This window comes from Tachysurus fulvidraco, chromosome 1 (assembly GCF_022655615.1).
Source record: "Tachysurus fulvidraco isolate hzauxx_2018 chromosome 1, HZAU_PFXX_2.0, whole genome shotgun sequence".
Lineage (NCBI taxonomy): Eukaryota > Metazoa > Chordata > Actinopteri > Siluriformes > Bagridae > Tachysurus > Tachysurus fulvidraco.
Genome location: NC_062518.1, coordinates 19,853,517 through 19,876,952, shown reverse-complemented (window position 1 = coordinate 19,876,952; position 23,436 = coordinate 19,853,517). Strand labels below are relative to the sequence as shown.

At 39.3% G+C, this 23,436-nt stretch overlaps 1 protein-coding gene across 2 annotated transcripts in view; it reads left to right on the top strand.

Annotated features, from left to right (window-relative positions):
- Window positions 1-23,331, top strand: part of LOC113644112 — a 31,364-nt gene extending 8,033 nt beyond the window's left edge. The window contains exons 22-63 of one of the 2 annotated variants that reach the window (XM_047801746.1): window positions 79-232; window positions 764-843; window positions 943-1,123; window positions 1,861-2,016; window positions 2,097-2,230; window positions 2,312-2,470; window positions 2,859-3,042; window positions 3,128-3,339; window positions 3,427-3,615; window positions 3,700-3,842; window positions 4,334-4,499; window positions 4,659-4,742; window positions 4,890-5,027; window positions 5,163-5,279; window positions 5,381-5,601; window positions 5,706-5,899; window positions 6,110-6,331; window positions 6,513-6,664; window positions 6,935-7,012; window positions 7,095-7,198; window positions 7,282-7,363; window positions 8,468-8,605; window positions 8,958-9,102; window positions 9,219-9,334; window positions 9,475-9,621; window positions 9,746-9,859; window positions 10,559-10,690; window positions 11,257-11,415; window positions 12,131-12,292; window positions 12,404-12,566; window positions 12,655-12,836; window positions 12,926-13,018; window positions 14,042-14,246; window positions 15,015-15,202; window positions 15,436-15,533; window positions 16,367-16,551; window positions 17,847-18,052; window positions 18,520-18,682; window positions 19,787-19,896; window positions 20,067-20,186; window positions 20,274-20,421; window positions 22,633-23,331. In XM_047801746.1, the coding sequence (XP_047657702.1) occupies window positions 79-232; window positions 764-843; window positions 943-1,123; window positions 1,861-2,016; window positions 2,097-2,230; window positions 2,312-2,470; window positions 2,859-3,042; window positions 3,128-3,339; window positions 3,427-3,615; window positions 3,700-3,842; window positions 4,334-4,499; window positions 4,659-4,742; window positions 4,890-5,027; window positions 5,163-5,279; window positions 5,381-5,601; window positions 5,706-5,899; window positions 6,110-6,331; window positions 6,513-6,664; window positions 6,935-7,012; window positions 7,095-7,198; window positions 7,282-7,363; window positions 8,468-8,605; window positions 8,958-9,102; window positions 9,219-9,334; window positions 9,475-9,621; window positions 9,746-9,859; window positions 10,559-10,690; window positions 11,257-11,415; window positions 12,131-12,292; window positions 12,404-12,566; window positions 12,655-12,836; window positions 12,926-13,018; window positions 14,042-14,246; window positions 15,015-15,202; window positions 15,436-15,533; window positions 16,367-16,551; window positions 17,847-18,052; window positions 18,520-18,682; window positions 19,787-19,896; window positions 20,067-20,186; window positions 20,274-20,421; window positions 22,633-22,637 (6,129 nt within the window). In that variant the 3' untranslated portion in view covers window positions 22,638-23,331. Of the gene's footprint in view, window positions 1-78; window positions 233-763; window positions 844-942; window positions 1,124-1,860; window positions 2,017-2,096; window positions 2,231-2,311; window positions 2,471-2,858; window positions 3,043-3,127; window positions 3,340-3,426; window positions 3,616-3,699; window positions 3,843-4,333; window positions 4,500-4,658; window positions 4,743-4,889; window positions 5,028-5,162; window positions 5,280-5,380; window positions 5,602-5,705; window positions 5,900-6,109; window positions 6,332-6,512; window positions 6,665-6,934; window positions 7,013-7,094; window positions 7,199-7,281; window positions 7,364-8,467; window positions 8,606-8,957; window positions 9,103-9,218; window positions 9,335-9,474; window positions 9,622-9,745; window positions 9,860-10,558; window positions 10,691-11,256; window positions 11,416-12,130; window positions 12,293-12,403; window positions 12,567-12,654; window positions 12,837-12,925; window positions 13,019-14,041; window positions 14,247-15,014; window positions 15,203-15,435; window positions 15,534-16,366; window positions 16,552-17,846; window positions 18,053-18,516; window positions 18,683-19,786; window positions 19,897-20,066; window positions 20,187-20,273; window positions 20,422-22,632 lie in introns of both variants that reach the window. The other variant, XM_047801745.1, reaches the window with a different exon arrangement.
- Window positions 23,332-23,436: the final 105 nt, after the last annotated feature.

The window sequence follows — 23,436 nt, the reverse complement described above, 5'->3', positions numbered from 1 at the left end:
GTATTTTTATTGCTGAATATTCAGATAAACATTTCCTCTCATCTTTTAATTGTTACTGACTTTGTTTTTATTCACTAGCAAAACTCCTGGATTCCACATGAAGCCAATATCCTCATCTTCCTTGGAACCCCACAATCCACTATACCCCGAGATATATCTTTGGACTTCAATCTCAATCCTCAGAGGCTATTTCTTAAAATTGTTCACCCCCTGAAATCCATTCTTATTCAAGGTTACTCAGTTAAAGAAATATATGTGTAAATGAAAGACACAGGGGGGCACGGTGGCTTAGTGGTTAGCACTTTTGCCTCACACCTCCAGGGTTGGGGGTTTGATTCCCGCCTCCGCCTTGTGTGTGTGGAGTTTGCATGTTCTCCCCGTGCCTCGGGGGTTTCCTCCGGGTACTCCGGTTTCCTCCCCCGGTCCAAAGACATGCATGGTATTTTGATTGGCATCTCTGGAAAATTGTCCGTAGTGTGTGAGTGTGTGAGTGAATGAGAGTGTGTGTGCCCTGTGATGGGTTGGCACTCCGTCCAGGGTGTATCCTGCCTTGATGCCTGATGACACCTGAGATACCTGACACAGGCTCCCAGTGACCCGAGAAGTTCGGATAAGCGGTAGAAAATGAATGAATGAATGAATGAAAGACACTGCAGTAAAAATTGCGAATATATTACTCTCTCTGTACTATCTGCATATATTCTTATGTACCATGGTTTTATCCAGAATGCTAGCATTTCTAATCTTGTATTGTTGGCCACAGGGCAATTTGATGAACTGAATGGTCAGAGGTCAGGAAAGGCTGAAATACTAATAGATGACAAGTACCATTATTATATAAAGGTAAAACAAATTATGCATAACAATGCCAAACATTTCATTTTATATGCTTTATTTTTTGTATGTATTTTAGATGTATAATACATTCCTCTTGTACTTCAGGGATTGATAGAGACTCTGAGTCTTTCAGCAGAAAAGAGAACACTATACCAACTGGAGGCCAAGTTTGCAGCAGATGGGCATCCAGCCATACTTTCTGCTAATGTCACACACGGGCTCAACAGGAAGATCAACATCTCTGCAAAATTGAGAAATGTCTTCATTAAGGATGCTTCCTTTTCAGGCAAGACCTTTATATTCGAATAATGGCAAAGGTTGTAGGAACTATAAGGGTATATAAGAATAACTAAATTTTCTCAACTTTGAATTATGGGCAAGTCTTTGCAATGAAACAGAAGAATGCATACTTTTATATGACCATGACTGAAGGGCATGCAATAAATGAAGGAATTAAATTAGTACCTTGGAGACCTAACTAAGGGGGCATGGTGGCTTAATGGATAGCATGTTTGCCTCACACCTCCAGGGTTGGGGGTTTGATTCCCGCCTCCGCCTTGTGTGTGTGGAGTTTGCATGTTCTCCCCGTGCCTCGGGGGTTTCCTCCGGGTTCCTCCCCCGGTCCAAAGACATGCATGGTAGGTTGATTGGAAAATTGTCCGTAGTGTGTGATTGTTGAGTGAATGAAAGTGTGTGTGTGCCCTGCGATGGGTTGGCACTCCGTCCAGGTTGTGTCCTGCCTTGATGCCCAATGACGCCTGAGATAGGCACAGGCTCCCCGTGACCTAGGGAAGTTCAGATAAGCGGTAGAAAATGAATGAATGAATGAATGAATGAATGAATGAATGAATGAATGAGACCTAATTAGTACCTTGCTAGCGAGGGTAGTGGTAACTTTTTTTTTTTTTTACCATTTTAGTGGTAACTATGTCTACAAGTTCGCTGAAAGAAGATCTGTGATTCCAATACATTTTTATGTAAAGCATATAGTGGATCAAAAGTTCTATCTAACTTCATCCACAGTGCAGATTGAGCGGAGGCAGGATGAAGGCAAGAGGCAGTATTCAGTAGATGCAGGGCTACTGCTGCCTTACTTACTTAGCACCAGGATAATTGGACTACTCGAACACAGGGGCTTGGAGTGGACCTCTGGCTTGAGGATCAGATATGGGGTGCAAGGTAAGAGATCTAATCTTCTAACATTGCTGTTTAACAAAAGTAGACAGAAGTGAGTCACTGATTCATGTTTTTTTCCCCAGATGATTCAGAAAACATGCAAGAGTGCCACATATCTCAAAAACTTAGACATGAGGTCAAGCCAGTTGAGAAGCACTATGGCACGACAGTAGAGCATGAGGTTCAGTGTTCCCACATGGCAATAATCAACCACAGGGTAACATAATTATTTTATATTTCATGGTTTTGAAGATCAACATGAATGGTCATATTGACACAGTGTTGTTCTGATTTACAGATTCAGATGCAACATGAAAGGAGCCCCTTTCACATCCAGTCTTCATTTGACCTGAGCTATGGCAATCACTGGAACCAAGGTAGCAACAAACAAAGAGTCCTGTTGAGTCAGTCCATCAGGAACCAGTCTGGACAGAGTCTTAACAGTTATTCTCTAGAGGTGAAGCCTTTTCATATCTGCCATATTTTGTTGTACCTCCAAAATCCCTTGTTCAGTCCCTATACCTGTTCTCTTTATGTCCACTTGCTACGTGCTCTTGCTCTTGTTTCTGCTATGTTTTGTAGGTTTCTGTCACCTTCCAAAAACCTTGCTAGAAGGTCTAATTGGCTATAGAAAATTTCCCTGGTTTTTAATGAACGTTCAGTCTATTCCAATGAATCTTGGATAGACTTTGAGTCTATCTACCACTGCAACCCTGACCATATTAAAGTAATATTCTATTGTCATATATTCATATTAACATGAATACTATAGTTAGAAAAGATATGCCCAGTAGTCTTCAGTTCTATGATATGGCTGAGTAAAAGTTGAAATCTTCGTATTTCAGTTTAACTTACGAATCCCAGACAAAGGACTAAATTGCAGGACTCAGTTCCTGTACTCCCGCCAGAAAAGAAGGCAGTCTGAGATGAGCACCCATCTGAAGGTCAATTATAATGACCAGATTCCTCTAGTGGCTGGGCTTCATTGGAAAGATATGTCTGCAAAATCTTCATTAAGGAAATGGGAAGGTACTGATCTATTCTAGACTTACAATAGTAGTCCATTCAAGGTAAACATATATCAAGCTTTATTCTTCACATCTTCCAAATACAGGGTCCTTAAACATGGACACACCATGGCTGTATGTCTACACGGCTCATAAGTTATCTCAGCTCCAGCATGGCACTTCCCAGTTCACTTCTGAAATTACAACCCGTAAGATGTTTACAATTAGCAACTTGATGCTGGATGGTCTCTACAGGGAGAGGGGCAGAGACAGAGAGGGACACATATATATATTCACACCAACAGTCAGCTATCTGAAGGTAACCATGGCTATCTAATGATGAATTCTGCATATTTCTGCATATTCTGCAGATTCACTTATACTGTATGTGTTTGCATTGCTCCAGGTTGGTGGCTACATTACATCGGGAAAACGTAGAGTTAATGCCTCATGTTCTATGAGTACAGCTTGGATGCCAAACCTGAGAGGTGAGATTTCACTGGGGAATGGAAAAGAGTTAAAGACTCTAGATATGAGCACCGGCTATGGCAAGGAGAACCTCAACATCTCCGCAAGCCTCAACATTGTAGATAAGGTATAGGGCCTGTACGAACTAAATGCTTATTAAGATACCAGACTCTTGGGTAATCAAATCTAAGTTTGTTCATTCTTATTTCAGAAGCTTAAGAAGAAGTTTTTGATGATGACTATAACTCTATCAGACTTAAACAGTTCTTACCTTGAGCTGGATATTGGTGGTAGAGTGGAAGAGATGAGGAAGGATGTGAACTTGTATCAAAAACGATGGGTACTGCACTTCAGGTACACTTTAGGGTCTTGTGGATTCATTATTCATTTCTGATATTAAGATGGTTCCGGGGGGCACGGTGGCTTAGTGGTTAGCATGTTTGCCTCACACCTCCAGGGTTAGGGGTTCGATTCCCACCTCCGCCTTGTGTGTGGAGTTTGCATGTTCTCCCCATGCCTCGGGGGTTTCCTCCCACAGTCCAAAGACATGCATGGTAGGTTGATTGGCATCTCTGGAAAATTGTCCGTAGTGTGTGAGTGAATGAGAGTGTGTGTGTGCCCTGCGGAGGGGTTGGCACTCTGTCCAGGGTGTATCCTGCCTTGATGCCCGATGACGCCTGAGATAGGCACAGGCTCCCTGTGATGCGAGGTAGTTCGGATAAGCGGTAGAAAATGAATGAATGAATGAATGAAAGATGGTTCCATTAAAGCTGAAACAATTTTGGTGAAGTTACCATTTAAATTTTGATTCAAAGTGCTACTTTTTACTGTATTCCTTTCAACAGGCAGCCTTTTAAGTTCCTTCCACAAAGTCTACACCTTCAGAAGACATTCACCATTGATCGCTATAAAGGAATCTACATATTTGAGTCAAAGCTGTTGCTCAGTGACAACAGAAAAGCTATTCACGTGCTGACTCTTGGATTTCAACCACAGCAATTTCAACCATATGTATGTCCTAGAAGTCCATCCTGTTTTTCTGTTTATAGTTAATATATTTGGTCTTAAAACAATACCTGCCGTACCATGAACAGCACCATCTTGTTAAACATGATCATATTATTATCAGCTGATAGGAATTATCCTTGAGGACACTGTTTTTGGTCTTAGGTGTGCTCCTCCCTGATTAATTCCTTTAACTTGAAAAATATCCCACAAGACATGGAAATTTGCATTAGCATCTACAAAAACCAGGTACGCCAAAGAACTAATTATCTTTCCATATCAATCATGCTGCAAAAATTCAAGAACATTGATGCTACAAAGAAATAAATACATTACAACTTTATGCACCCTAAGCATTACTTAGGAAATTATTTAAAAACATCTAATGTATTTTAGACAATGCAACTGCTGCAAGGGAGGATGCTAATCGCTAAAAAGGAGAAGGCACTGATTCTGGGTCAGGTCCAACTTTATGGTGAAGATTCTTCTCAGCAAAGTGTTGTAATCAAAGTCAACTACACTCAGCTGCTACAGGTGAAACTATATGTTGTATCTTCTTTATGTACCTTTAAGCTAATATATTACTTGTTAAAAATTTAATGCTAGCTATTAGTGTTATATCTCAAAGAAATTGTCGTCCCTATTTGACATCTGCTGTTTGCATTACAGTTAAAAATTCCCTCCTCTGTAACGTCTGATTTTGAGGTGATGAAAAGTTACAGGACAAGTAAAGACTTTAAATACATCACAAAAGCAAATGTGGTCATCGATGATAAGGACTATGATGTAAAAAGCTGCACTTTACTAACAAACATCACATCCAATGAAATTAATTTCAATCTCGCAGCAAAATGCTAATTGTAATGTTAATGAAAATTTGTTTTCAGGCATATTTGACACTAGAGAAGACTCCCTCTGGAATTATTAGCAGTTCTGTATATCTGAGGTCTGATGGCAAGTTAAATGCTATGCTAGCTGTTTCTCTGGCTAATGCTATACGAAAGAGCACTCACATGGTCGACTTCAACCTCAGCTTTCAGCAAACTTTATTTACGCCGGTCATAACAGACCTCCACCTTCATCTCAGTGCAAACGCTTCCTCAGACAGGTGATTTATTGTACATTTCGCCTCAACCGACTTTTTAACAGCATATTTTTTGATACTAGTCTCTACATCGTTTAACATTTTTATTATATTTGCTCTTCTCTCAGTTTCTTTGTCTTGTGTGCACTGAGGAAGAGTGATGAGATGTTTCAGGCTCAGATAAATGCAGCCCTAGAGCACAGCCCTAGACTCCGGTTGTCTCTTTTAGGGGACTTGAATGTCTCAAAGTCTGGCATTTCAGTCCTGCCACATGTCTTCAGCTTAGCAGGGCTCCTGGATCAGGGAAAGGGTCTGACTGAGGGTAGGTCAAAACAATCATCGTATGGTTAAATGCTATGGATTATAATGATAAATTTGTAAATGTATAAATAGTGTGTTGTTCCATTCTTATTGACAAAGTTTAGAATGGTAATTTGTGACACCACTTCATCAGTGATTATTTTTTCTACGACGGTTTATTTTATACCTTACTGAAATCAATTCACTGATACTTTCTGCTCATGTTCTCTAGGACACTTGACGTTAATGGCAGACCATGCTATATATCGTGTGGAGATGAGACATGCAACGTCTAGGCTTAAAGAGGAAATGAATGGGTCTGAAAGTGCCTGGATTTGTGTCCTGGCTCAGGAGAAGTCACTCAGCATGAACATTAGCAGGATCTTTATACAGCATGGACAGAATACTCTCCAAGCTCAACTCTATCACTCTTTTTTGTGGCTGCTCTCCGCGGGTACACTCAAATCTTCCATTCTTGCTCTTTTACATTAAAGTGTTGAGTATGTACAGTGGGGGAAATGGGGGGACTTTTTATATTGTGCCAAATTTGACTATAGTCCGTTGTGCTCAAGGGAAAATTGATTGACGTTAAGGAACGTCGTCTTAGCATATTTTATACATTTCCATTGCTGCAGGAATCCCATTTACCACCAGTGCCATGGTGCATGTGCAGCAGAGTAAAAGTGGTCTGTCTGCTGAGCTTGTGCTCCATGCTGGAAACCAAGATCTGAAGCTCATGCTGCAGAGAAGACTATACAATTCTACAGAAACTCCAGGGCACTTACTGGTAAGTGCTCCGTTTAGTGTCTTACCACCACAATTCCAGTGGTATTTCAGTCTCTCTTGAATGTGGCACATTTTTGGTTGGTTCATGTTGGTACTGAGTGCTCATATTTAACATTGATCATTTGTTAAGAGATTAATGGAATGGCTCTTTCGGAGACCCCTGTGCTCTGGTTCAGTTGGTTTCATTGTTATTTGAAGGAAATGCCTCTGATTCCATGGTCATCTCCTACAAAGAAGACAAACTTAACGGACATTCGGCTTGTTTTAACAGGTGAACTGCATGGGGAGGATTGGCTTGGACAACCTGCTGGGCTACTGCTACTCAGAGGTGCTGAATCAGTCGCTGAGGGTATGGACGGTTTCTCTAGCAAAGATCTGAAGATCGTTTTGTGTACTGCAAAATTACATTAACTCATTCTTTATACAAACAGACAGAGATACATGCTAATCTGTCAGATTCCATGCACATTCTGCAAGAAAACCAAGGAACCATGTCGTTGCTACTTAAGCTCCTGGGACACCACCTAACGCCCAGGTTCAGTATGATCTTATGGTGCACAGTTATGTCCAGAGTTGTTATAAATAATATCCTCACTTTTCCCTATTCCTTAATTTTAGCACTGGCCTGGTGGTTAATGTTCAACACAACATCTCTTCTCTACAACCTTATGTTCCATTTGGGTTTGACACCAAGTCACAGGTATGGCAAAACCTGGTTTACTGAAGATTTCAGTGTGTCCAAACTCAAGAACACCTACACGAAGGAGAGAGTTGAGATTTTAACAAACAAAATAATACATTGATTTAATACATTGTGCTTTTGTTTAGATTTCTAAGTGCCATTGTTTCTGCTTTCTTGTCTCTATCCCTCCATTATTTCATTGCTACCTTAAAGTGGTCATCTGTTTCGTGTTTGTTCCATAATTCGATTGCCATATATAGCCCTAATGTTTCTAATGTAAAATTTTATCAGGTATTTGTTTTCTTAAAGATAGGGTCTCCGATTTTTGAGACATGCCGGGCCAAAAAATAAACAAAAAACAAAACAAACGTGTAGCCAATGAGCAGAAAGGGGCGTGTCTTGTCAATATGGGCGGAGAGAGTGTTCAGTGCACATGTGTGACATTAGCAGAAAGCGGTTTTAACATTGACATGGAGGATAAAAACAAAGAAAGACAGCAAAGAAAGGCTTACGATAAGGCAAGAAGTAGGACGTGTTAATATAGGATCAGCTTTCCAGCGCTGGAGAGAACTGAAGGAGCAGGAAGTTGGCCACATATTCACAGGTTGGAGTTTCCCGAGTCAATAACTCCTGAGCTAAACGCTGTTACTACCCAAATAACACCTCTTTTCTATCGTAGTAATGTAGAGAGGCAGCTACAACCGCGTTTTGTGTAGTAACAGCGTTTAGCTCAGGAGTTACTGACTCGGGAAACTCCGACCTGTGAATATGTGGCCGACTTTACTTAAGACGCCGAGGCGCTTTTTTCCTTCTCAATCGGTATGTGTCATTTTTGCTTGTTTGTTTATCTGCAACCGTATTGTTCTTCCCTTCAGCTATGATAAAGACACATTTCTTTCCATTAGTTGCCTGGGTTACGTATGTATGTGTGGGCGGAACTATCAATACAGGGGTGGGACCCATTTGGGTTAGGGGCGTGTTTGTTTTGGTGACCCTACCTTTAAGTCTGAGCCATAATTTTACCTGTAGAAGTACAGATTCCCATACGCAAATTAGCATTTTTCACATGTTGTCTTTGTAACTCAGTACCTTACCAATATCTATGCTTCTGTCTTCATACAGCTGAATCGATCATCTTCTTCGGTTAAGGCAGCAGCAGAGTTAACGATTGACAAACAGGTGATGCGTTTTAAAGGACAGGCTTCACAGACAAAGCTCGGATTCAAGCAAGTGTTCGAGCTTTACCACTCGTTACCTCAGGTACAAATGAAATTCTCAAGCATTGATGTTACATGTAATAACAGATGCTGTGTGAGAGATAAACCAATTGGGAGGAAAACAAATTGTTCAAAAAAACATTTACATGAAATCGATTCGGAAATGTTTTATTCTTTTTATATCACAGCAATTTTACCTCGTCTTTACCTCAAAGTTGCTGAAGTCTTACTGCATAAATAATAATAATAAAAAAATCTCTTTACAGAAATTTTATTCAAGATTTAGCAATTTAGCACTGTGGCAGACGTCCAGTCTTTGTGTCGAAATTAAAACTCTATCGCATCTACTATGTGTAACATATTTTCTTGATGACTTTATTTCTATTTCCGTGCAGTTGATTTCAGTTCCCACAAGTCTTTTAGTAAAGACAGGGTATGTTGGGCACAATGGATCACGCATCCTCACACACCACACACAGTGGATAGATGAAAACTCACCTGATCCTACAGGGCTACAGCAATGGCAATCGAGAGAGATAGGTACCAGTGCTATAATTATATACTATGGTATAAAACCCTACTTTTTAAATGAATATTCAGATTTACTTTCTTAAAAATTTTTCGGTAATAAATCTAAGTGTTTTTCTTCATCTCAGATGAATTTGGGCCTCAGACTCGGGGATGGGAGCTGGAGGTGAGACTTGAGAATGAAAATCAGGCCAAACAGGCCAAAGTGGTCATTGACTGGGATCTGACTGGAGCACAGGAGCAGGTAGGAAGTGGACCAGAGATGTGTCTGATTCTTCTGAAGCGAGAAATAATTTCCAAAATATGCGTTTTCTGCTTTAAATTCTTTTCGGGCTGAGCACAAACACAACTGACAGTTGTATGAAATTTACCATGTGTGAGCAGATACAAGCTACGGGTTCTTGGAACTCTTCAGGCGGACAGAACGAGGCTGTGCTCGAGCTTAAACAACCTTTTACGTCCGTTCTCAAACACGTACACCTGCAAGTGCTGTCACATAAACGGGAACTAGGACATGGCAGGAACAATCAGGTACAAGTCCATCTCGCTGTCTTGCTCTCTCTCTCCCTCTTTCTCTTTCTTTCACACACACACACACATATCCAATTCATATTTACAGAGACATTAAATGAGAAATATACCATTTTGCCAATAGCTCCATTTTTCCTGGGATCATGGAACGCCCATGAATGTCTCTGTAACAGTAAATAACCGGAGCCACGAGGACTTCAGCATGACGCAGGCTTGTTTTTTTGTTTCACCCGGACAGGTAATTCATGGTTCTTGACTGCACTACAGTAATAATAATAATAATAATAATAATAATAATAATAATAATAATAATAATAATAATAATAATAATAATAACAAAAACAACAAAAATAAGTCTTTCTGGCCACCAGAGGGCGCTCATTGTGGTGCATTAGGTGCGTCTTCGTGCATCTACACACAGAACAAAACAGAATGGTGGATGTGGAGAAATAGAATTGCTCGAGTCTCCTTAAGGTTGTGAATTTCAATCCCAATGCATCCAGAAAGTCAACACTGCACTTTTAAAGATGGCCTATAATCCCAAAAACATAGAATTTAATATTTACGAATATTTTTGAAGCAAAAAAGTGAATGATTCTTATTACATTTAAAAGTCAGCAGTCAATACATACGATCCAATGATATAATGTGTAATATTGATCATGTACTATGTAAAATGCCCTTAGATGGAATTATTTTTGGACAATAAATAAATAAATAAATAAATAAATAAATAAATAAATGATGGAAGTTTTTTTTTTCTTTCCTTTTTTTGGAGAGCCTGAACAAAGACTCACAAAAATAGTTGGGATTATTTTAAGCCTGTTGTCTGTTTTGACCTTGAAATACGTCTAAAATGATTTCTAGCGAAACTAAGCAGGGATTGAAGCAAAATATTTTTTTTAGTGACTGCAGATTTTGGAACAATGAATTTCAGATGCGGTCAGTTCTCCCTCTTGTGGAAGCCCACGGCTGCGCCTCCATGGCACAAGAAGGCAAATGTTCCTTCTCTCAAGGTGCAGAACTCAAGTGGGGGGACAAGAGAATTCTGCAAAGCATGAGATATCAGGTAAGTCCAGGACATAAATCCATAAAAAAATGGACTCCAGAATAATAAAGAATAAACTGCAGAGTGGAATTATTACCAAAGTTATTCCATTTATTAAAGTGGAATATATATATATATATATATATATATATATATATATATATATATATATATATATATATATATATATATATATATATATATTATACTGTATATTAGATAATAAACATGAAGAAAAAAAAGAAATAAAGAAATAGAAAAAATCTATAAAAAGGAAATGTATAAAAACAAACATCTCTGCCTCGAGTATAAATGTCTTTAAGATGTACGACATGAAGCGGGGTCCGAAATTCTTTGCAGAAAGAGGATTTTAATCATCATTAGCAATATTGTGAAATTAATAAATAAATAAATATATAATGTTTCCCCAGTTTAGGTGAAGGTGATGTTCTTCGGCAACTAGGCAATTAATGGTTTAATGTTTACTGGCTGTGTGTGTGTGTGTGTGTGTGTGTGTGTGTGTGTGTGTGTGTGTGTGTGTGTGTGTGTGTGTGTGTGTGTGTTTTTTTTCTTACTCTATTAAACAGAAAACTGACAGAGGAATGTACACTGTCCAGATGGAAACTTCAGCCCAGAACATCTCGCCTGGTCCATGTTCTTCTCATACACTCCGGGCTCAGATACAGTCTAACCTTAAAGATGTCCTGGAACATCATATCCTTCTAGGGCTCTGTGCGCCACAACCTGTGAGTGTGTGTGTGTGTGTGTGTGTGTGTGTGTGTGTGTGTGTGTGTGTGTGTGTGTGTGTGTGTGTGTGTGTGTGTGTGTGTGTGTGTGTATGGTATGAATGCTCATAAAGGCTTGGCACTTTACTGGGGCCATAATAACTTGCAGCACATGTGTGTTTCTCTCACAGCATATCTGACCACAATGTTATTTCCATGGTAGCTGTGTTTAGAACTCGCTTAATTTGCATAATAAATCAATGCTTTTGATGATTTGCTCACACAGAATATAGCAGGAACTGTCGAATGTGTATACTTGTGTGTGTGTGTGGGTGAGTGGGTGTGGGTGAGTGGGTGTGTGTGTGTGTGTGTGTGTGTGTGTGCGCGTGGGTTGGTGTGTTGAAGGGAAAAATATGTCTCGTGCTATGAAGGTATGACAATTTGCCAATGCAAACATTTTAATGAACCTCAAGCCATAATTTATCTCTAACAGCTTTATAGCAGCGATAAACAGATGTTTCCACACAGCCTTTCTTTCTCCTTCATCACTTTCCTCTCTCTTGTAGATAATAGAACAAATAAAATGCAGCATCGTCTGTAAATGTCTCCTAAAAACACTCATTAAAGATGATCTATTTATATGAACTACCGTGTATTGTTACTATGGAAACAATAGCACATTTTTAAACAGTACTTCCATTTCCCTCTTTAATTCCAATGTGTTTTTTTACTACAGGCTCTGTCTTGGTCAGGTTCTCACCGAGTGAACCTGGGGAAGGATTTGCTGTACAGCCACACCAGTGTGTCGCTATCTGACCAAACCCAGAACTGCGCATTGGTTTTGGCGCTCAGGAACACCAGCAGTGCTCAACGCAGCCACTACTCCCTGCTCACTGAGGTTGTCTTATCACCATTTGAACGACCAGCTAGTCAGATTAAGATCAATAGCTTTGTCAGTCGTTTATTTGAATGTTTGAAGTTTGTAAAGAGTGTGAGTTGTGTGTTGCAGTGGAAAATGGGAAACTGGAGTGTTGAGTTTGGAGGAAATGTGCATTCCGCAAGCAGGAACTCTGTGCTGCAGGTTCAGGCGAAATTTGACCGCAGTGAGCACATCTGGCTGCAGACCACACTGGGAAAGCGCTGTTTACAAGTTGCTGCTGGATATGCCGGTGGTCAGAACTCAAAGCTTCATGTTTTCATGTTTTCAAATGAGCTGATTATGCACACACAGTGCACTCTTTAATCTCCATCTTCATCCAGATTCTTCTGATGACCTCCGGATGACCCTCTGCTTGGAAGGAAACCACTGGTTCACCTTTAAGTCCCAAAGAGGAGGCAGTGGCATTGAGAATGAGACATTAGCACTAATCTCAATGGGAGCGGTGGATCGCGGCCTGGTCTTTCGCGCCAAAGGATGTGAGGCATGCTTAGCTGCGACAGAGGTGGGGTGAAAAGTAGATATATTTCCAAAAGGTCATATATCTGACACATTCCATGATTCCTCTGAGCTGATCATTTCCTGTCTCGGCAGGCACGACTGCAGCAATTAGGCATGCACATTAAGAAGAGACTGCTGCAGAGAGTCCAAAGGCTGCACCATCTTCTTCTGGACTTCAGGAGACAGGTTAGATGAGGACAGAGGAGTATTATAAGTGGTGGCGATTAAGTACGATCCTCAAATCCTTTTTATTGGGGATTTGCCTAATTGCAGGGGTACGTCCGAACGTCAATAAGAGATGGTGGAGAACTTACACACGAACATAAAAATGCACGGCTATACACGAATCATTATCAGTGTCCATAGTGTCCTGGAAAAGAGCAGGTAGACGAATGGTAAATGTTGGAAGCAATTTACCAATGCAGCTAGGGTTGCAAACAAGGGAAGAAGAAACAGGCAAACAAGACATACTGTAGAAAAGCATGGCAAGACTTCGCAAGGAGAGAAAGAAAAACAACAAGCATATACATAAGCAAACCAAGAAAACACATAGCATGTGAACACATTAGGATATTCTACTAATGATAAGACTGCAGACAGGGTAGAACCAAAACTATATATAGCCACAAAGACATCCCCTACCTGAACAACTATGCTCATACCGGGAAGGGGGGGGGGGGGGTGTCACAGTGGCTTAGTGGTTAGCACATTCACCTCACACCTCCAGAGTTGGGGGTTCGATTCCCGCCTCCACCTTGTGTGTGGAGTTTGCATGTTCTCCCCATGCCTCGGGGGTTTCCTCCGGGTACTCCGCTTTCCTCCCCCGGTCCAAAGACATGCATGATAGGTTGATTGGCATCTCTGGAAAAATTGTCCGTAGTGTGTGAGTGTGTGAGTGAATGAGAGTGTGTGTGTGCCTTGTGATGGGTTGGCACTCCGTCCAGGGTGTATCCTGCCTCGATGCCCGATAACGCCTGAGATGACGCCCCGTGACCCGAGAAGTTCAGATAAGCAGTAGAAAATGGATGAATGCTCATACCGAACATCAAAGTCTTTACTCTTCTACACCTGGATTCTGTAATGGTTTCTAATCTAAAGACCCTTTTTGAGTCTGGTACTTCTTAAGGTTCCTCCTTGCTCATTCGGGACCCAAATTCACATTCAGATCTCTAAGTGATAATGTCCGTTCTTAAAAATCTTACTGTCCAGACCGGAGGAAATGAGCCCATGCAGGAGCTGAGCCACTCGATCCTGCACATGATGCGCCGAGCTGAAAACCTGCTTCTTCAGAAAGGGCAGATGCCGTGGGACCTCTGGACGTCTGGGTCTATCCGTCACGTGTTCACTCACAGCCTGCCCCGAACACTTCAGATTCTACAGCACATGTCTCAACTCGTACAACAAGAGCTGAAAAGTGAGTAAAGCTTCTTTAAGCCAAGAGAAAAAATAGAGATAATAGATGTGTATGGATGCGGCTGAGATCTGAGATTTTCTGATGATCAAACATCTCAAACACTCACCAACGTGGGATTTCTCTAAATCCTGTTTGTCCGGGAGAAATTTGGGGAAACTGATTTACACACCAGCTCAATAAAGATTAGCCAGATTAGGTCTGCCAGGCATAAGCTTTACCACATGGATTCCTTCACATATAATTTAACGATGAGTTAAATGATTATTTATGAGCAGGTGGTTAATTATTTGCGAAGAAATAAAACAAGATGGAGCATTTAATTTTAACTAGCACATTGGTCTATGGTGAGTGTTTCATTCCCCATAAGCCACAGTTATTAGCTAATGAGTACTGTTTACAAGTTGAAGCAAGTTAATGTTACCACTTACATGCATCATAACAACTATAAACCGAGCCATTGTGTGGGAGAATCCTGCCAAAATCCTCAAATTAAATTTTCGTTTCGCCGTTCAGAGCGTCGTTATAAACGTTGTCCACTTCTTTCCTCAGCAATCCTAACATTCTTCGCTAAAAGCGTAAACAAGTTGTTTTTTCCTGTTGATTAAAGAACAGGAGTGTACATTTGCCCCATTAAGCAAAACAACTGGCATCACAACAGTAGTAAAATGCTAAAGACGGATATCTTATCGAACATGGATTTGGTTTTTGTTTTAAAATCGTGTCAAATTATTCGCATGTGAATAAATTTGTTCTCGTTTGTACACCCAGAGCCGCTAGCTACTCTTGCTGGAGCATACCATGACGTTGCGGGAAAGCGTCTGGACGTGATGTGGCACGGCTTACTGGACATGTGGAGTCGAGAACTGAAGCAGATGCTGCCTGCAGCTCTTCATAATCACCACCTGAGGACGCCAACAATAACTGCAATCCGCACCGCCGTCGCCACACTGGACATGGTGAGACGATGACAGTTCATGTAAATCTGGGCTTCCTCAGGTCAACACTGCACACTGTGTGTGAATGTGTGTGTGTCGGTGTTATGGCTCCAGCGCTTTAGATCTCTATACCCCTGTATCTCAAACCTGCAAATGATTTAAACACAACTTAAAACCTCGCTTCGGCACTCAAGTTTATCTTAGTTTTAAATTAATTAGAGCCTGACTCAAGCTTTTTCTTAATTTTTTTTCAGGTCATGCAGCACACAGTCCAGTGGGCTGAGTCCAGATTGTCCATGATGTTAGTAGGCTTTAGAAGACAGCTTGCTTTCATTTACAAGTTCTCTGAAAGGTGGGATTTTTAAATGGAATTGAAATAGATTGGATTGTTGCTGGATTGTTGAAACAAACAAATAAAAACAACAAAATACAAAATATATTTAGTGATTGGTGAGTCCATGGTTTTTTGGTCAAACAAGAAAGCAACTTTAATTTCTTATGTAGATGATCAATGGGGGGGGCACGGTGGCTTAGTGGTTAGCACGTTTGCCTCACACCTCCAGGGTTGGGGGGTCGATTCCCGCCTCCACTTTGTGTGTGTGGAGTTTGCATGTTCTCCCCGTGCCTCGGGGGTTTCCTCCGGGTACTCCGATTTCCTCCCCCGGTCCAAAGACATGCATGGTAGGTTGATTGGCATCTCTGGAAAATTGTCCATAGTGTGTGAGTGTGTGAGTGAATGAGAGTGTGTGTGTGCCCTGTGATGGGTTGGCACTCCGTCCAGGGTGTATCCTGCCTCGATGCCCAATGACGCCTGAGATGGACACAGGCTCCCTTGACCCGAGAAGTTCGGATAAGCGAATGAATGAATGATAAACAGGTTTATAAATGGTATGACCTCATGATTAAATTGGTTGATTCCTCAGACCAATCCTATGGCACGTGTTGTCCGATATTTCTTCAGTTCCCCACTCGTAACTTTAGTTCCTACCTGCTATTAGTTCCCATTTGAGCGGCCGCAACACGTCTGCAAAGACAAGGTACAAATTGACTTGTCGCTTGCTTTTGTAAACGGTTGGCATGGTTCAAGCTTTTTGTCTGTACTTTCGCTCTTTGCCATGCAAGAAAGTTTAGACCAAAAGATGAACAAGGTTTTCTGTCTTGTGATCAGATTTTATCTTGTCGCAGGGATGGGGAAGTGACAGTGAGTCTTCCTGTACCACATAATCCGTCGACAAAGCGGTCAGTGGTCAGCATAGCAGAAGCCATTGTGGAGGAGTTCCTCATGAAGCCTCTGCTCTCACTTAATTCAGCCAGCATCACAGCTGAGCTCTACAGGATGAAGAGGAAACTGATGGACAGTCCTTTCAATCGTGAGTCATTTCATGATTTATAGCACTTTTTATAACATTTTTAATTCGCAAAGCATCTTCTATGGTATCAGATGTGTATAAGTCCAGTACTGTGAAATTATTTTCTTATAATATTCAAGCATGGGGTCATATCACAAGGGCAGCCATGGGGCAGAGAGGGTTTAGGACCTATCTCAAGGGCCCAGCAATGGCACCTTGGAGATGCTAGGACTTGACCTCACAACCTTCTCATCAATTTTAAAGAGCGTTAACCATTAAGCGGCCACGGAACATTGTTATCACTTTTGTCCTCTCTGGTACTCATATTACTACTCAAATTCCAACCTCATCAGAAAATATACAGTTCTATAGTTTTTCCTCTCTCTGCATTTCCATGAACACATTTTGACTGGTCTGATGATTTCCCGTCATGTAACCTAACTATCTGCCCCAGTGTCCTCTCCTTTTTACTTTTACTGATGTCCTTATAGCTCAAAGTGGTTCCAAGGAACAACAGCCATGTTCAGCATCCATGACATTTACAGGTTCAATCTCCTATGAAATGTTCCTATCTAAAAAGGAAATGAGTGGATGACTGCATTCACTGTAAGATTGATATAATAATCTACAGTATATCCCAAACTACTCCCTATCCATCTTTTTAATGCCAGTAAATTTCAGAAACCGTTCCTCTATCAGCCATCGCCTCCTCTGAGCTGAGAATTTACTAAGCAATTTGTTCCCTTCCTCTTGACTCAGGATGAGGTAAAGATTCTATCACAGTTTCTTTAGTAAGCACTGTACTGTACATATTCAAGGGTCCATGCAGGCTTTAAAAGTGGTGTAAACCTGAAGCACTTTAAACCAGGATCGGCATTGGCCAAATGGTTGCTCTTGCCATTTTAAATCCCACGGATCACACATTTTCACTTTAAAGCATTTGAGAAGTGTTAATCCAGTAGTGTAATAGTGGCTTGTAAAATTCTTTTCTAACACCACATTGTTCTCTGGAACTGGGTCAACTTTGAGCTAAGGACCAGATCTAGAGACAATCCAATTATAGAAGGAGAGTATAACAGCAACAAATCCATTTTTCCCACATTTTATTTTGCCGCTTTGGACTCAGGTCAAAATAATAATAATAATAATAATAATAATAATAATAATAATAATAATAATAATAATAATAAAACTAGTATATTTTTGCGTTCAGTTGAACCAAATATAAATCCATCGTTGTCCTGATGAAGTGTTTAACTTTTGTTGTTTTTTTATTTTAATTCACTTGTTTGAAATGAATTCTCACACCTATCCAGATCAATCAATTCTTGTGGCAGATGGATTTGTTGTTTCGTTCGACGGACGAGTCTCGAATATACCACGTTCCTGTGACCTTGTCTTAGCTGCTGATGTCACCAAGAACACATTTGCAATCATTTTAAAATCTGATGGAACAGAAAAGCGGCGTTCCCTCACGATACAACTGCAAAACAGTACCGTTATGGTCCGTCCAAAAGAACAGGTATGTGCACAATTAACGATTTAAAATCATTTTTTATGGTCGAGAACTGGTTTCACTCATTCCGTTATATTGTCAAGAAATGTCTTATTGGTTGTGGACTTTATGGAGCCTTTGTTTGAAAGATAAGTGGCAAATCAATGGATAAACCAAGTTAGTAAGGTGTCGATCAATTGTTTGGTCATTCTACCAAAAGCTATTCGCTCACTTGATGTTTTGAGCACATTGCCAATCGCAAATCTCTCTTAGGGGTTCAATTTGGTTGAGATCTAGTGGCAGTAAAAGCTATATTGAATGATTTGCAGAAATATTTATCCTTGTTAAACCCTTCAGGGAGCCACCTTTTCTTCTGCAAGGGTGGAGTCATCCTGAAAGAGATGAATTTCCCTGAGGATAAAGGATCTCAGTCAGGGTTTTTTTTCTGTAATTGGTCACGCATCTTCATATTAAGTATGTTGTTCTCTTAGCAGATGGAAGTGGATTGCCGTAGTGTACACACACCCTTTGTTAATTCTGATGTGACTGTGACCAGAGAGCTGAACCTCCTTACAGTGTCTAATAGAAGAGGATTACTGGTGACATGTGACCCCTCTCTAAGCACATGCAGTGTAACTCTTGATGGATGGCTGCATGGTAAGACATCTGTTCTCTGTTCAGCGTCTGTGTATTATTAGATGCAAACTTATAACAACATGTGTCTAACATTAAAACATTATTTGGCTATTTGGTGCCCTGTTGCTAATCCATCCACTGGCTTCCTGTAGCTGGCAGATTAAACACTGATGCTTGACTTCAAAGCTAGGCCTTGCTTATCAAATTCCACTCTGTACCCCGTTTCCTTTGAGACACTAGCAGTACACGACTGGGAAGACACAGAAGACATGCTTTATTGCTGTTCTTTATACTGGCCTCCAGCTGGGGGAATGAATTTTTCCTGGCTGTCCGAATATCTGTGTCACTGTGAAGGCTTACAACTTAACTAAATACTTAAGTGAGAACATATTTTTAATTTAAAAACACTGGAAGTGTAAATGTTCAAGGCCTATACTACTGTATATCACTATAGAAGCAATTTCACATTCACACAAGACTGTACCAAATTCTGCTCTGTAAAATGCACATGTGGGTGTCTGTCCATGTCTCTCTGTCTGTCTCTATGGTATCCTATCTTATCTCTATGGATATCTCACTCTGGGTGTCTGTCCATGTCTCTCTGTCTGTCTGTCTCTATGGTATCCTATATCTGTTGGCATCTATCAGTGTTCGGGGGTCTGTCTCTCTGTCTCTGGGTATCTCTATCTTTTTATTTATGGGTGTCTGTATGTTTGTCTGCCTCTGCCCCTGACTGTTTATTTCATTATCATTCATTTACAGCATTTGGCAGACGCCCTTATCCAGAGCGACTTACATTATCTCATTTTTGTGCAGTTGAGGGTTAAGGGCATTGCTCAGGGGCCCAACAGCGGCAGCTTGGTGGACCACATTCCTTATTTGTCCGGGTATCTGTCTACATATCTGTCTGTGTCTGTTTAAGCGTTTTGTCTCTGTTTCACAGGATGTCTATCTGTCACGATCTGTCTATCCGTATCTCTATCTATGTCTTGTTTTCCTGGATGTCTGTCTCAGCGAAAGACACAAACCGTCTGTGTGTTTCTGGGCATGTCTGTCACCATATCCCCGTCTGTCTCTTTTTTCTCTCTTTGTCTGTTCCTAATTCTAACTTCTTGTTCTCTTTAGGCAGATCCAGTGGACTTCTCGGAACCAATGATAACGAGGTGGGAAATGACTATTTATTGCCAAATGGCTCACAGGCCCGCAGCATGGACGAGTTTACGCAAGGATGGAATGTGAGCACTTTATCTTTCTGTTTAACTTATAAAAATTAGCTGTTTGATTTTCTTTTTTTTATCGGAATAATAGGAATATGTATTCCCAATGTTTTTTTTTTGTTTTGGATACAGACCTATTAGACATTTTGTTTATTACTCAGCTAAACCCTTGTGCTCATGTCATGTAGACGGGTTCAAACTGTGCGAGTGCGGAATCTGAGTCCTGCACGAATCACACGGCAGCCAACATGTTCTGTTCGCTTTTCTTCTCCTCCACAATGTCTCCTCTCAGCTCCTGCTTCAGAGTGGTAAGTAGACACGATCGCATCCATCACTGTCTGTGAAATATGAGTTCACTTGCTTGTTTGTAATGTCGCTCTTGCTCTCATTTTCAGGTAGACCCTGAGCAGTTCCTCACCATATGTGAAAGGAGCCGGTGTGATGCTGTAGCTGCTACCAGCAACTCTGTGTGCAAGCTGGCATTAGCATATGTTCAGTTGTGCCACAGAAACTATATTCCTCTCGAGTTACCCAGACAGTGCGGTTAGTATTTGTTTGCTAACAACTCCTTGAACTGCCAGCACTTAACTAGTGAACTTAGCAACATCTGCATCAATAATAAGGTACTACAAGTATGGTGCCAAAATCATTTGAAGGCATTTGCTTAAAAAGAAAAAGAAATGATTTTACACATTACAGACTAGCATTGACAAGAAAAATCATTCAAAAGAACATGCCAACAGTTTATGGTTGTTTATGTTCATGTACTATTGAATTCTCGAAACCGGTTGATTCTGATTGATACCTGATTTTTCAACCTCATAATCTAAGATTCGAAATCTAATCGAATTAAAGAAATAGTTATTTAATGTTATTTAGTAAAGAAATTATGTTTTATATTTATAGATTTTACCTCATAATCTAAGAATTTTAAATCTAATCGAATTAACGAGACAGTTATTTAATGTTATTTAGCAAAGAAGTTGTTTTATATTTATAGATTTTACCTCATAATCTAATATTCAAAATCTAATCGAATTAAAGAGACAGCTATTTAATGTTATTTAGCAAAAAATTTTTTGATGTTTTATATTTATAGATTTCAAGTGTAATACAAGCACAACAAGCGAATTTTCCAAGTCGTATCAGTTTTAACAATGATAAAGGAACCACTCAGTAGCTGCTATAATGTAAGTGAGAAACTACAGAATTAAAGTGCTTCACAAACTTTCCTCAATTTCAAATGTAACTAAAAATGGATTAAAAAAAAGGACCAAGAGTCGTTCTTTAAGTCATACAACAATGGAATTATTTGCGAATTGTAGTGGGATGAGTTTTAATAATGCTTATATTGGATAAGAAACAATTTTTGATTGTGAGAGTAAATTCTGCTTCATCGTCTCTACTGAGCTGTTGATTATTTGACTGAATGCTAAATTAGTCTATCCAGGATTTTGTGATACTGCGATATTCTGAAATTTTTCAAAATGACTGTAATTTTATTTTTTACAGAATTTCGAATATTCAAAAAAGCCCTGTTTGATTCATACCCATTTAACATCGATACTAGAAATCAATTGTGTATGTTATTCGGAATTTAAAGAAGAATCCTGTGCTTGCAACTTCATCAATTAAAGTATATTTCTGCAAAATAAACGGAAAACTAATTTTAATTAAAAATTAAAAAGTTGCTTGCCAAATTTTGAAAACAAACATTTTTATCTGCAACAATCCTGTGAAATCAAGTGCTAAATTTGAGGTGAACAATGAAAACAAAACCCGTCTGGCTAGTCAATTTTTCCCAATAATGTTACAATTTTGGATTTAATAGTGAATTTTGGAAAATTTCTTTTTTTTGGCAAACATCTCATTCTGTATGAATTTTCAACCAATAAGATAACTTGTGAAAATATTTTCTTCTGTAAATTCAATAGATTTTTTTTCCAGTTAACTCTGACCTTATGTTTGAATTTGAAAATGTGAATATAAATTTTTTTGGGAAGAGTGATTTACCTGAGTAGTTTGTAAATTTCATGTATTTAAGTACAAGACATACTGTGTATTACAAAATAGTGCAGTAAGAAAGAATGATTTTACTATTAATTTCTATTGATAGCGTAGTTTGGCTTTATTTGAATATATTGTATATTGTTGTTCTTCGGCTGATCCCTTTATCCAGGCCTGGGACCAGCACTGAGAGTTAAACCCTCGGTGGCTGGGTTAAATTTTAATATATAGTAAGTTACCATTGTACGGTTTGGTTTACATTGTAAACCAAATGATTTGCATTTAAAATATTGTTGCCATAATGTTGGCTACATTATCTGTATTATATTTCTTTACTATCAACTCAAGCAATATTTCAAACTACTCAGGTAAAGTATGTGGATGATAAAATTGTAAATTCAATGCAGTAACTTCAAAGTATTTCAACATACATCATAGTGAAACTTAATATCTGTACACCAATGTGCAGCTGTGGCATATGAAATTTTAAGGCCTAGTTAATGTTTTCAAGCATTTAGGTGGTTTCTTTAAAATGGCCAACGTTCTTTCCAGAAGATAATGCTAAAAAAGATAACAGGTGTGGTATTGTCAGTGTGTCATGGGCCTCAGTCCAGGGCACATTCAATGATTAATAGATTTATTTGATGTCTTAAAGTATGATAACTTAGAGTTGAGGTATATCAAATTCATGAAGTGCTAGAGATATAAATCTATTCCAACGGGTGTCCATATTTTTTCTGTTTTCAGCATAAGGAAAGACTTGAAGAAGCTGAAGAAGTTCAAACTAACAAATATTTCTAAATTATAACCACTTTTAACACTTTCTAAATGAATCGCCATTCGTGGCATTTCTGACTTCTTCTTTTAACATCTGCAGTGTGATGAAGACAAATTTTCAGGTTTAACAAGCCTCCAAGTGACCTGGACAGCATGCGAGCGTTGTTTTAACCAAAACCAAAACGCATAAAAGTTTTATATGCTCAATAAAAAAAAATGGAGCAAGGTGTGTACCCCATATGTCCGAATAAGCATGCCTTGTCCTTTTCTTTGGACTTCGTAACCACAGCCAGGAAAAACAAGTTGTAAAATCTGAAGGAGAAATATTCATTGAACATCATAAAAAAAAAATAAAAAAAATAATAAAAAACGTTTTTTTTTATTTTTTTTTTTTTGAAGCGAACATCACTGTGAAAAAATCTTGATGGAAATAAATCTTCCGATCTTCTGATTTTTTTCCCCTCCTTTTTTATAAAGCATGGCAGAAAACCTTTTTTTTTTTTATGTTAGCTTCTTTAACCTTTAATAAAAACCCAACTTATGGAAGGCCAGCAGCTTCACTCTCCAGTTTAAGATGCGTTCTAGTTGTTCTCCATGAGCGTTGAAGTCACTATTAAATCTCTACTTCAAATTTATAGTACATTCATTTTCTTATTCCTATATAAGTATATATATATATATATATATATATATATATATATATATATATATATATATATATATATATATATATATATATCTTATAAATAGTAACAGCTCTGCTTTTAACACAGA